At 33.5% G+C, this 14970-nt stretch overlaps 1 protein-coding gene across 1 annotated transcript in view; it reads left to right on the top strand.

Annotated features, from left to right (window-relative positions):
• LOC147075315 (cell adhesion molecule Dscam2-like) overlaps positions 1-14970 on the top strand; it is a 380443-nt gene that overhangs the window by 322837 nt on the left and 42636 nt on the right. Inside the window, 2 exon segments of the mRNA XM_085942919.1 lie at positions 3984-4271; positions 5713-5803. Of these exon segments, the coding sequence (XP_085799045.1) occupies positions 3984-4271; positions 5713-5803 (379 nt within the window).

The raw sequence follows: 14970 nt of genomic DNA, 5'->3' as shown, positions 1-14970 counted from the left end.
CGTTTAAAAATTAATAAATGTAAAAAATCTTAACACCACTGCACATTTATGTACTGAAATATGACTATATTCTAAAACATTAGAGCGAGAGGTTTAAAAGAATACTATTTTATGTAATAAAAATACTTTATGCAGTCATCAAATGTTTAAAATAAACATAAAGGATAATAAGGCTTCAAAATTATATACATAGATTATCTACAATATTTAAGGAATGTCCAGGATCATGCTTTGAAAATAGAATAAAAGCTCCATATTGACCTACGCTGAGCATGTCCCCCCTTAAGATCCATACAGAATTTGTGCAGACATTTATTGATTACGAGTCTGGATAAATTTCTATTATAAAAATAATGCCGATGTTTTAATCGCGAGAAATAAATACATACCTTTGTACCGATTAAAACGTTTTTTCCTATAAATCCTAAAACCCTATTGAACCAACTATTACCATGGTGAAAAGTCAAATCTAATAATATTTAAATACGAAGAATTTGGGGTATATTTGGGAGCTACATCTGAACAATCTGTAGGCAATCTAGGATATAATGTATAAATCATTATGATGATCTTCTCTCATTATATGAATAAACAATATAATATCAATACCTACAGTAAAAAGGTTTTATTGCAAATTGAGTTATATTTTGGTGCATGATGTCCGTACACTTATCGTTTAGTTAAATATTTTTTAACATTATATAGTAGAATATATCCGGTACATAAAATCCCCATTAATTGAATTGATATTTTTGGTAATACTTATTTTATATACCTACCTAGTATGGCAGATCAATAAATTATTATCTCAAGATTATAAGATTTCAAAACAATCATTAAAATCATTCTGTAGTAATCTCAGCATGGCCCTCACAAGAGGGGGCTCACAGGGCTCGTGCCTGGGAGGCCGGGCACTGGAGGGGCAACTAGATAAGTAAGATAAACACACAAAAAAGTTACTTCAAATAATAATGTTGATTATGGTTTTAAAACTTGGAACGATGCAATTTTCAATACCCGACAATTAAATAATTCAAGTGGATGTATTAAAAATACAAAAAATTGCTAAAAAAATATACTAAATACTAATTTTACCTCGAATACCATTTGGAAAACGTTACTGTAGAGCGCCATACTGCCTTTAATCTTAGTGATAAGTAGAGTGCCTACCAAAAATCCTGTCCTGGGGGCCCGCTTCAGGGTGTGGGGGCCATGAATCTCAGGTAAATATTATGGAAAATCTTAGGAAAATGCGTCATGTATGTACACATATTCACGAGAGTACTAATATTTACACTCGCCATTTTTCTATTTGAAAGCTCTTACAATATTATTATTGAGTGAGAACAGAATGCGGATTAATAATACATATAAAGCTGCATATTTCTGGGAAAATATTAAGAGTGTATATGTTATATACATATTGTTATAATATTATGCTTGATGAAATTGTTCGCAGAACAAAGCTGACTGGGATGCTTTTAATGTCTTCAAAGGTGACCTCACAAGGGTCACACTATGCATAAAACGCAGTAAAGTGCATACTTGAGATAATCACACATGCGAGCGATACATAAACGTTCAGTAAAAATAAATATCATTAACCCCGACATTCCAACATATTCGATTCCATAGTTTCGGGATTTAAGATCCCGGGATTGCAAACCCTGCTAGGCACTCATCTCATAGTCACATTTAATACATTCAGTATTCAGATTCAGTTCAGTTCTTATACCCGCTAATGCGCCGCGCAGAGTCCTGTGGGACTGTCGATAACACTACTCGCCGCCAGACTCGAGAGGGTTAATTTCCTTTTACATTATTTCAATCTATTAGACCCTCCCAGAGAGAGGGTGCGAGGGAAGGCGCAGGTCCATACATTATTATTATGTAGATCGAATGTTTGCATATTAAGACGGGCACGTTTCTCCAAATAACCTTTTTAGGTTACTTACTTTTAATTTGATAATAGATGGAAATGAAACAGTAGAACCGTAAATTATTTCATATTTTTTGCCCACATATTATGCTATAATGACGACCACATAAAATTTTATTTTATTCATATTTATCACATTACACACAAACATTATCTTTTCAATGTTGAAATAAAAAAACATAAAAATCATAAAAAAAGTACGCCTAGTAAGATAAGTAATAATATAATACTCTATTTTAAGAATGTATAAAACAACCTTCAAGTAAACTTTTCCTCGGATAAGAAGAATTATCAATCAACAAAGTGGTTTGGTTTAAAATCGCTATTTATATCCCAAATGACATTACTAATGGCAGGTTAATACTGCGTCTTGGGAAAGAAAACAACTAAAGTGTTCCTGATTTCTAAGAACAATTCAAACTATAAATTATTTTGAGATTACCAATAATTATACAAAAAAAATATGTTCCATCCGAATTTTGTTTCCGCTTTTTTTCAATCGATGTTCTTTTGCTTGACTTTAATGCTGTCAAAATATTTTTTATTTAGACATATTTTATTATATGGTGGTGAATAAACAGTATTAATAAAGGTGATTATAATTGCTTGTAAAGTAATAAAAGGGGTGAAATAGTAAGTATGTATGTCATTAAATAAGATATAATATATTATATTATATAAAAATACAGGATTGGTGGTAAGTTTTAACCTTGTATTAACAATACGCTACTGGATGTGAACCTGTCTGATGAACCTGAATGAATTGTCTTAAGAATGTCCTCTAAATTGCTCTCACCTTTCGAGTAATACGCTATTGTAATCTGTACATACATATTCTCATCTTTTTTTTGATTTGCATCAAAATCGTTTATATTTCTATCTTCTCGGTCGTTCTCTTATGCATGAGGATCGTGATCACTCGCAGACTTGCCGCCCCTCTATATATCATACTTCTCTCAGGACAGGCCAAAAGCTGCCCCCTGTTATTTCTTCACTATGTCACTTCAACGCGCCGACATTCTTTAAGCAACCCAAAGCCATTCCAAAAGCTTTTGTGTACGAACAGCAAATAGTCAAAAAAATGTAGAATGCATCTTGGGCACGTTGTCAACAGCTGATCCATTATTTCGAGTTTCTTGATAATACTGATTTATTTTGTTTTGTCAGTTCTGTGCTTTATCTAAGGAATTCAAAGCAATCATCGCAAATACCACATTTCAAAACCTTATACTACCCCGTTTACACGTGCATGGATTTACTGTTCATCGTGTCCGATCCTAATAAGATCATATGGGCCTCCACAGAGTGGAGGTTTGTGTTAACAGAATTCGTTTTTACGAGAAATGGATGTCATCCACTTGCTCAACCTATTAGGTCCATACTCTGACTCATACACAAATTAAAAAAACAATATGTATACTTGCCAGACCCAGGATTCGAACCTGGGACCCTCGACACTAAAGATACTTTTGACAGTAAGAAAATTTATGGGTAAACATATTATATTATCCTGCAGTTGGCAAGATTGCATGAATGAATCAAAAAAGTTTGGAAACTTCTGAATTTTCATGCGACAGTAGGATTTTTTCGATCTGCGCATGCGCAGTAGAACGGTAGTGGTGAACCTGCTGGCAAAAAACGAACTATGATCGAATTTTCAGGTTGACCGATTTTCACTACCTGCCATATAGTACGAAATATTACCATTAATGACAACATCGCGTCTTGCGTTTTTAGTCATCTTTACACAATTTAAGAATTAATTCCCCGACGTCATCACAAAACAAATTGACGTGTTCACAGCTCGACTTTCGCTCTCCGATTGGCAGCTAGTCGGAAATTTTGTCGCACCTCTAATTGAAAATTATTTGCCGTTTCACTGAAATAATGAATTGGAAAGACACTCAGCACTTGTCTTTTACGTATAAGCAGTTATTGCCACAATAGTTTAAAATACTCACTATTTCTGCCAGTAAATACATGCACGTGTACAGGCTCTATTACGTTATTATGCATTAATTCAATGAATGTTGTTTTTTTTCAGTGGGCGGCGAACACGTGTCTCTGAAAGATCGCTTTGCATCCCAAGTACTGTCACCCAACGCGCAACTTTCGCTCTCCTGCAGCGCTAGAGGAGGGGCGAGAATCGCCTGGCAGAGGGACGGTTCCCTCCTCTCATCACCACCCGCCGTCCTCTCCCCCGGGGGTCTACTGGTGTCCAGTATCAACTTTACAAGGATCTCTCCTGACGAGGCAGGGCTCTACTCTTGCATCGCTTACTCACCAGGGAACACCACAAAGGCTGAGCATAGTGCCAGAGTAGATGTTTATGGTAAGTTATCAATCACACTATTTCCACAACCTTTAGACGTACCACGTACCTACCTATAACATAACGCAACACGCAAGAAGGGAAATAAAATGTATGCTGTGCTTCCCAGGAAGACTTTCCTAATATATATGTATCTTGCTTGTTAATTACATCCTTACTAGACTCTAGTTACTGGAATATGTATAATTCCTGCTTTATCCTTAAGTTTAGTTTACCTTAGGATAGTAAGTGGTAGAGAATACTATTTTTCTCCAGGTGAGTATGGCACTGGTAAATATGGGATGGAGTAAAAGATAATAGAGTTTACTTTAATCGCTACTATCTTTAGTACTCTACTTTCAATATCCCAAAAATTGTATATTATTATGATAGTAATAGGATAGTATGCACTGTATCTCCATATGCTTATTCTTTAGTCTATCAATGTAAACCAGACTTAACTGTTACTTCAGTGTAACCCAGATGACATGAAATCGTATTTATTCGCATATCTGCGTATGTATGTAGTAATACTAGTTCAACAATGTATTGATTAAATCCATATCATGAATCATTAATTGACATATTACCATATTCAGAGTAAGACTCGTCCTCATCATCCTTCAGAATAGATAGAAGTAATCAAGATTTTCCACGTCTTCTGAAGATCTTTAAATTCCCTTCATCATTGACTGCCTTTGATCGTTTTTCAATTTCATCAATATCTTCACTAGTGGGTCTATTCTGTACTTATCGACCACTAAAGTGATAGATATTATCAAGCTTAGGGTAGGTTTGTATCAAAGTATTAGCAGTTATTGTAACAATTACAATACGTTGGTTGTAACTGTTGTAATACGCGTTACATTTTAACAGCGCCTCTCTTGCTGCTGTTAAAATATAGCACTTATTGCAACAATACAACCAACGTATTGTAATTGTTACAATAAGTGCTAATACTTTGATACAAACCTACCCTAAGTTTGATAATAACTATCACTTTATCACTTTAGCGGTCGATAAGTATAGAATAGACCCATAGGTATCAATAAATTCAATAAAAATAGTATTTCAAAACGTTTTTGTGATATCGACACATTTTTATGACATCGAATAATGAAATGTTGAAATTAATTATCTCAAAAAGTTAATCGGCGTCGCCATTCTTTTGCATTTCTACTGAAAGCATAATTAACAAAAAAATGCTTAAATGTTTTCTCTGGAAGAAGGCTATAATTATGAAGACTCACCTTTGGAGCACCAAAGAAAGATAAAACTACTAAATCGGTAACAATAATATTTCTATAAGCTGCATAAGTTTAATCAATACTTGTCCAGTATTTTAAGATACCTATAACCGAACAAATTATGGAAACAGACATACACTCCAATTTTATTTATTACCTAGTATAGATATAGATAAGTAGCATTGTGTGTGATACAAATTTGTTTTGTTTTTCAGGACCTCCATACATTCGCCCCATGGCCTCAGTAAAAGCTCTCGCTGGCTCATATGTGATTGTCAATTGCCCCTACTATGGATATCCTATAAGGTAATAACTTTTGAACAACTTGATTTTTAAATTAACTATTTTTTATTCAATTTAGGATATATACATTTTATGAATGAAGGATTTTATATTCATTATAGAACTTTATATTCATTATAGAACATAAATAATTTTGAATATCAGTGGAAAACCTACTTTCCAGTTTGAAAAAATATTCTAATAGTTCTTAAACCGGATTTCGACAACTGGTGCAATACTAATGATGCTGAAAATTCTCAACAAGTACCTAAACGTCCGAAGGCTTGTTTAAAATTCCATTAATATTAGCGATGATCTGGTCACTGGTGTAATATTTTGAATCAAGGTACGAGTATTATTGCGAGTTAACATTGATTCGGGCACACTCGACCGACTGGTCAATATGCTCTTACAGACATTTTCAGTGGTGCGTTGTATTTAAAATAATTTTGTTTTTAAAAATTGTTTTTTTTTAGTTTAAGACTATTCTTTGCTTTGTAGTTTTATTATAATTCGTTTTATCTATTCTTTTTTTAAATCTATATGTTATATTATTGTGAACGTCTTGAATTAATATCTTGAATTTTATTATTACACGCTTTTTAAATTTAAAAAAATCCCAGATGGCGTCAGAATCTCTCCAATATTCAGTTATTACTAGAGAATAAAAAAAATAATGGGAACTGGCTTACACAACCGGGTGTGATTAAGCAGGGTATAGATCTCGAGTGTGGAGAAATGCTGGTTAAACTTAAACATGTATTAAAGAATATGGTATTTTCAATAGTTACGTCTGCTTCATTATATACATAAAAGTTTGTCACGTAAACGAAATGTACATTGAATATTTTTTGAGAACAGTCGACGCGCTGTGTGTCGCCGCTCGGTTGTATGGTCAAAAACAATAATGTGATTTTCAGCCACTGTGCACACGCACAAATGTGCAAACGTACGCGAAAGGCGATACCCGGGTCGCAAAAAATTACTCAAATTTAATAATAAAAAACTTAAATCAATTCATATTTAAAATCAAATCCCATCAAATACCCTCAGTCGATAGTATTACTAAATAAGGTACTTTCACTTGTTACCAGTTTCGAAGGGTGGAGATAGGCTGTTAAGATCCGACTTAAATAGTGCACATTAAACTTTGTCAGTCATAAGTATTTATTTTTATTGAACTAAGAATATAATTTACATATGGTTTAGTTTTTAAAAATCATATAAACCCTGCCTAAACCAAACCAAAATAGTTTCGATACACTTTGGGCGATCCGACAAAATAGTGCACACTAAACTTTGTTAGGCCTAATACATAAAAAAATATTCTATCTATAAAATATCCAAAATTATGTATGATTTAATGGCATAATTTTGGATATTTTATAGATAGACGAGTATTTTTTGACTATTATCTACTATGGCTTGATTTTCGCATGGTTTAATTGAATTTTAAAAACTAACCAACACCATCTCTAAATTGTAGTCTTAGTTCAATGAAAACAAATACATATGACTGACAAAGTTTAGTGTGAAATATTTATATCGGATCTTAACAGCCTACCTCCACCCTTCGCCACTGCTTGTTACTAATAATTATATTTAATCATTTTTATGCGATTTCTAATATACTCGTATCATTTGTTACTGAAAGGTATTTATACATATTTTAGAATACATAGCTCAAAATATAAATGAATAGGTGTTTACCCATTTTTAGAAAATTAGAACCGTTAAAGCATATTTTGAACAAGGGTCAACAATTATTTCATCAGTGCTGGACACAATAATACTATGTCGAATGAATGACACGAAGAAAGGGTGGCAGTAAATTTATTCATAGAATTGTTGGCAAGATTAATGTGGAATCCACCATTTAGCAGACATGACGACTTTCCATTGCAAGGTTTAATTCGTGCCCAGTTCCGTCCGGTCCTACGGAAACCCTTTGACCTTTTCTTCGCCAAGTACCTAAGGGCGTGTCTTGTCATTTGGAATTCAACATGTCATACTGATTTCATGTCTCTCGACTGGGATCACCAACTACAATGATCAATCAACCAATGTTTATATAACTAAGTTGGCTCACTTTACGGGAAATAGATCAATATATCGTTTTACTTCGTAGAATTCCCATAACACCTATCACCCAGTGGCGAAGACTCCATACTAGGCGATTATTTTAAAGCCTACCTTCTTAAGAAAAATATTTTTTAATTGCATATTGACATATTTATATATTTAATCACTTCATTATTTTATGTTCTATAAAAATAATTTATTTTGCCAACGAGAGATGTCGTATATGTAGGAATTTATTACAGTATTACACAATTTACAAAACAATCTGCAAAGGTATTAAAAAATATACCACAGCGCGCTATCTATCTTGACGTAAATAAATTTCCGATTATGTGTGAAATAATTCTGATTTTTTTTTTTCGTATGGACTTTATATCTCGTAACCTCAGCAAGTCTGTTGATTTGTATGAAATTAGATAAGCTCCTATCGCAGAGCCTAAAACATTCGCGCATAATATTGTTGTCACCACTGCGCACTTTGTCCAAAATCATTAATAATTAGATAATTAAAAAAATAATTTCAGCGGCGTTTAATCGAATATTAATAAATACGTAAGTATAGATTGTTTTTAAAAACAAAAATAAATTTTATCTAATGATTTTTGAAGGGTATTAATGTTTTGAAAAATACGCAATTTAAACACATCGCTCATTTTTATGTCGTCAATAAGTTTTTGAAGTTTCATTGAATTAGTGTGTCGTTGTCATTTATTAGTGTGTACCTATTTATTTGTAGTAAATATCATACTATTCTCGTAAGTATACCTGACAAGTGTGCTCTTTTTATCAGATCTCCACAGCCTACCTCTTTCCAAAAGTCACCCTTCGCCACTGCTATTACCTACTCAACATTCTTCGATTCGGTATTCTATTTAAAATATTGTACATTCTCCTTCTTATGAAAGTGACTAATGCTTGTGTTTTCTTGTATAGGTACTATATTACTAGATGAATAACCTATCCAATATCCAAGGATTTACAAAAAAATATCAAAATTCTTGAATTACGAACTTCATACCGGAATCTGTGTAATTTCGGAACATTTGTTACGTAAAATAGGAAAAGATTGCTTTATCCCCATAGTTGGTACGAAATTCCATCATTGTTTTTCATTCATAAAGTATTTTAGAAGATTAACACTAATAATTAGTAACACAATTGATACTTTGATATTTTTTAATAACTAGTACCTACATATCTTTTTCATTTATTAATATATGTATACTGATAACCAATGATATTACTTGATCAATCTCGATCCAAATGTAGATACGTTTTGTTTTACCACCCTGATATGCCCCAGCATTGAAGCATAGGGCTAGTACATGGTTGCGCCACTTCCCGCGGTCCAACGCCACGTCTCGGTCTTCCCTCTGTGTGAGACCTGCAGCATGCAGATCGCTTATTTGTATCACCGTGTTGCAACGTTAGGGATTATCAACCACGACGATGGAATCCTTGAGACTGTGTCAAGGGTATGAAGTTTCGCAATATCTCGCGGCATCCAGAACAAATGTCCCAGCCTCGTGAAGCATCTTTTCATGACTATTTTAATAACCGCCTGAGATGTCCATTCACGAGCCAATTTTTATACGTGGTCGTACCAATGTACCCTTAAGACTCGGTGGAGACATCGATTGGCAAAGCTTAAAAATCAATACCTTTGGAGCCTGGTAAGATGCCATTTCTTACATCCATACAAAAAATGATATTTTGTCAACACAGAATATAGTGTTGACCAAGGCTTGAACAAAAACGATGCATGAGTGCGAGTGAGAAAGTATTCGGCACCCTTACAATCTCTGCGACACGCGCTAGAGTAAGATAAAAGGTCTACTAGCTACAAGCCAGTTTTCAAAAGTATCGCCATCAAATCGGGGCGAAACGCTTCACATAGCGTCGATAACTTGCGAGCTCGTGTTGCTAAAATTGATATTTTTTGTCTTAAACATAAAGTCAGTGGTAAATATGTTTGGTTAATTAAGTAGAAAAGGTGGTTCTGTGTGTTGTCTTAAAATGTGGTAGCCGTACTGATAAGCAAGAAGATGGTATTACGTTTCATAAGTAAGTTGATACATGTTCGTGATAATTTATTTGTATTTTATTATATATTTTAATATCAGTGACCTAGTGTTTCTTTAAAATAACCTAAATTATGGATATCTTTATCTAATGGTTGCATTTTGACCGCTTAAAAATACTATATAACGTAAAAAAATAGAAAATTATATTTTAATTCTGAGCGTCTAGTGCGAGCACTTTGGGCGAGCACTAGCGAAATGGTCTATGGTCTCGAACATTTTGTAGACGAATGCGTTTGCTCGCTAACAAACCAAACGCAAAGCACGCGGCTTCATTTAGCATTGCAACGGATGGCGTCTAGATGTATCTATAGTCTAAGGTGTTGACCTTCAGGCGACTCATAGTTGGCTAAATGCAGACCCCGCCACGCCCATGCGGAATGCAAGTTCACTGAAAAGACTGCCATCGTCGGCAACTGTGTTATATACATATTTAATCTTCCTACATACTTGTACATTGGATATTTCTAATCTTTGAAATAACTGAGTAAATCGTTACATCCCTGAATTGAGGTTGAAAATAAATAAATTGTTAGATTAGGTACCAACCCGAAATTAAGTATTTTATGTGTAAATATGAGCAGTACATCATACGTTATCTTTAACTTGCCTGCGTTGGAATATACGGATAATATTATATAAAATATGTTTCGTTTTTGTTGGCATAAAATTCTTATATTTCTCGCAATATTTGTTAACATATAACCTAAATAATAACGTTTCGCAGTGTTCTTTTTTATATGAAATCACTACGCCAGTAACTTACAATGAACATTATAAGTTGAAATTCAGTATACAGGTACAACCACTGGCGTAGATAGAAAACTTAAGCCCCAAAAATTTCGTAATGTAGCCCCATTCACTTTTAATGCATCATGTCAGTATAAGCTGTCATAATTTCACTTCCTATGTAGGCATAAACTATTTAGTTTCCATGAAAACGTTAAGTGTAGAATATTTTTTTTTTGTATTTATCAATAAAATATAAATATTATATTATTAAATAGGGTTAGTTTGTACAATTTGAATCAAATCTTCATTTTCGTATATAACCCCAAACTATCCGGAAATTTGTACCTAAACAGTTCACCGCAGGACACTTATTCGTGCGCCGCACGTGAAACATGAGTTCGCGTAACATTTAATCAAATGACGAGTTCTTCGTTGAACATTTCACCGTGGAGTATATTTGTACGTATGCTACAACATGTGGCTAATTTTATGAGATGTCTTTACTAGGTTAGGTTAGGGTTAATCTAATTGGAACAGTACTATTTGCAAACTATCGCCGCATTTTGTAAGATACGTACAAATGTATTCCACGGTGAAATGTTCAACGAAGAACTCGTCATTTGATAAAATGTTATACAAACTCATATGTCACGTACTGCGGTGCACAAATAAGTGTCCCACGATTAACTCCATACGTACAACTTACATGTAACCAACCCCAAATGCTTGAACAATTTCACGTTTGAATCGAGTCACGCATATTATGTAGCTGTTTAAATCTTTGCATTTGTCGTTATATCAGCCACGTGACATTGGAATAACTTGTAAAAAAAGTGTATGAACATAAATTACTTTTCATCCTCATCAGAATCCAATAGTAATCGTCGACCCTCAAGAAATCATCTTGCAACCCTCTGGGGATCGCGAGCTACGTGTGCGGAAACTTGTACGTATACAGTTCGCCGTATCACACTTCACCATGAAACGTTGTATCGGAAATATATGGCCGTATATTAAAGACCGTCCAACCTCTTTGGGTCGTATACTACTGACATAAAATTCATGTCTAAATAAAGCATGGTTCTCGCCGGTTTACACTTTACAGCAGGGGGGGGAAACTGCGGCCCGCCGGGTAATTTTTTGCGGCCCGCCATCAATAATTGTACTTACTTACTAATTACGAATAACTTTTTTAAATATTTTTTTAAAATATTGACAATAGATTAAAATTTGAAGAATTTGTTGTTTCGTAAATGTATTATCTCAGTACGTCTTCCTTGCGTCTCGTCTCACACTATGTAAACACTATTTTCTACGTTGGACATCGTGACACATTTAAATACTTTTAACTCCGCGTTGCAAGGAAAAAAATATATGCCCATGATATGGTAAAAAGTTTGAATGGATTTGAATTAAAACTCAAGTTATTCCTTCGACAAATATCGAATAACAACGTGGACCACTTTCCAACTTTGAAGTTGCTGAATATACCAGAATATAAATTTGAAGAATATGGTAAAATTATTAAAGCTCTGAATGACGATTTTTCACAAAGATTTGGTGACTTCCGAAAAATTGAGACAAGTTTAGCAATAGTACGTGATCCATTTTCGATAGATATTGATTGTACCGACAGAGCTACAACTTGAGATTATTAATCTGCAGTGTGACACTGATTTAAGAGAATTGCATCGTCGTGAAGAAATCTCCAAATTTTACAATGCCCTTAATTCAGACAAATTCGACCGACTTAAAGATTATGCAACCTATATAAATGTGAACAAACATTTTCGATCATGAACCTCAATAAAAATTCTTTACCATCAAATATCTCCGATGTCCATTTACAAGCAGTTTTGAGAATATCAACTACAAAATTAACACCTGAATTTAAAAAAAATGTTAAAAAATGTACAACAGTTTCATTCTTCTCATTAATTTTTTTGTAATGTTTATTTTTCGTGATTATAAATAGTGTATATTACCTAAAATTGGTATTTTACTTGCGGCCCGCCGCTCATTTTGAATTCTTGAATTTGGCCCTCCATCCAAAAAGTTTGCCCCCCCCCCCTGCTTTACAGGAAGCCAGCAGAGAACAAATTTTGAAAATAGCCAGTACACTGGATTATTTGTTAGGTTAGATTAAGTTTTCATTCTTGAATTCATGAATTTTGCCAAAATCAGCTATGAAAATTTAATTAATGTTCATATTGAATCTAATAAATTGGGGACCGTATAGTATACGATCATCTCTTTTGGATAAGAAAGCTCACGGCGAACTGTGCCACGGTGAAATTACCTGTAACCCGTGAGGAAAAATTGGGAAATGCACAATATGTTTGCAAAATTACTATTAATATTACTTAATCCTACATACATTGTATTCAATATATCGTCTTCTTCTTTACATGGCGCTACAGTTCAGTCCAAACCTTAATCTCCTCAATTATCCTCATATTCTCCTCTCTTTCACCAGCAGTCTCCAACCGGTAGCTCATCAATATTTTAACATTATAATAATAAACTACAATGTAAAAGCATACACGTAATTGTATACGATATAATTTAATGCCAGTTACGAGTAATGTATCAAGAATTGAGCCCTTCTGCAGAAAAAGAGCGTTATCGCGATAGCGCATGTTTTCTATAAATTAGTTCAATTAACGGCCCGTACCTAATCAACATAATACTTAAAATACAATATACTTAGCTTAATCTTCTGATTACGCTCTTTTTGTTTAATATTGTTAATCTTCATCAGCCTGAATCTATCCACTGCTTTATGAAGGCCTCTCCAAGCTGACTCCACTTATCTCGGTCATGTGCGTTGAGTCGCCACGTACTTTCCACTTTATCATTTAAGTTGTTCACAAGCATAGTGAACCAAGTCCATTCTGGTTATTTTGAGTAAGCTAGGTACAAACATAATATTTGAGTATTTCTTATTCTGTAACATAATAACTTAAATGTTCTCAAAATAACACTTCATACTGAAAAATTAAGTTTGAACCTAGCTTGCCCAAAAATAATCAGAATGGACTTGGTTCACCACTATGTTTGTGAACTACTCATTTCATAGATCCAGCGACCTTTAGGTCTACTTTGAGAACGTTTTGTACCTCTTGGATACCATTGGATGATTAAATTTGTCCAACGATTGTCCCTTCTTCGAGCTGTCCAGCCCATTTCCATTTTGAGGTTTTTTCGAACTCTATTACATCGCAAACCCTTGTCTGTCTCTTTATCCACTCATGAGTGGATAATATTGTTAATACTTATTCCTTCAATAACCATCTAGATCTTTTTTTTTATTTAAGTTAACAGCATGTATCATATGATTTCTAATCTAACGCGTCATGTTTAAGCAGTAATTTCTCACAGCGAAGATTTCAAGATATCGTTGCTCTTCCTGAGACGGGCTCAATTATTATAGCGCTAGGCATATTTAACCGGTTTCAAATTGCCTTTATTTTGTTATCTATATGTAAATTATTATCCTTATAGGGATATCATTCACTGAAACTTAGGGCCCATTTCTCGACTGGGCCCCAATGCCTCGCATACTTTTACGATGAGATACCTAGCTACGCCACTGGGTACATCGTAGAGCGTGTAACATTATCATAGAGACATTGATGAATTATTCCACAGATAAATTTAATCAGAACAATTCAGTGTATTGGTTGCTTCCTGGCAATGTTCGGAGGATATGTTCGTATATCACATATTAGAATAATATGAATATTTCATTAGTGCCTATTATCCATCAACAATGATACTGAAATGTTATTCCATGAATACCTATTACTACATATTATTACATATTAAGTTCAAATTTTCTACAATCTACAGAATTATTTCGAATAAACATTTCGTTACTGGGTAAAACATCTAATTAGAATAATTAATATAATATAATAATGTACATTTAAAAGTATTTTACTTAATAAATACGTAGGTACTTGACAATAATATTAATTCTTAAAAAAATACAAGATAAAAAGAACTTTTTATATACCTACAACGTTTTTAAATTTTCTGTTGAATGATTATGCTTAATATGCTCAAAATTGTACTTGATATGAAGTAAATAAAAAACAAACAAACAAACAAACAAATATAGAATACTGAAATGTCATTTTGATTTCCATAGTAACGCACGTATATATTAATAATTTAATTTCTAGGACCAACCTCTTAGCAACCAATAATAGTCAATTACGTTTTACGGATTTTTCTGAAATAACTTTCCATACAAAACAGAATTAATTGAAAATTAAATCAATTCTACTTAAA

This window comes from Rhyacophila brunnea, unplaced genomic scaffold (genome assembly GCF_057557595.1).
Source record: "Rhyacophila brunnea isolate RB1 unplaced genomic scaffold, BYU_Rbru_1.0 scaffold_15, whole genome shotgun sequence".
NCBI lineage: Eukaryota > Metazoa > Arthropoda > Insecta > Trichoptera > Rhyacophilidae > Rhyacophila > Rhyacophila brunnea.
Note: the sequence above shows the minus strand (reverse complement) of the source record. Positions and strands in the feature narration are given on the sequence as shown.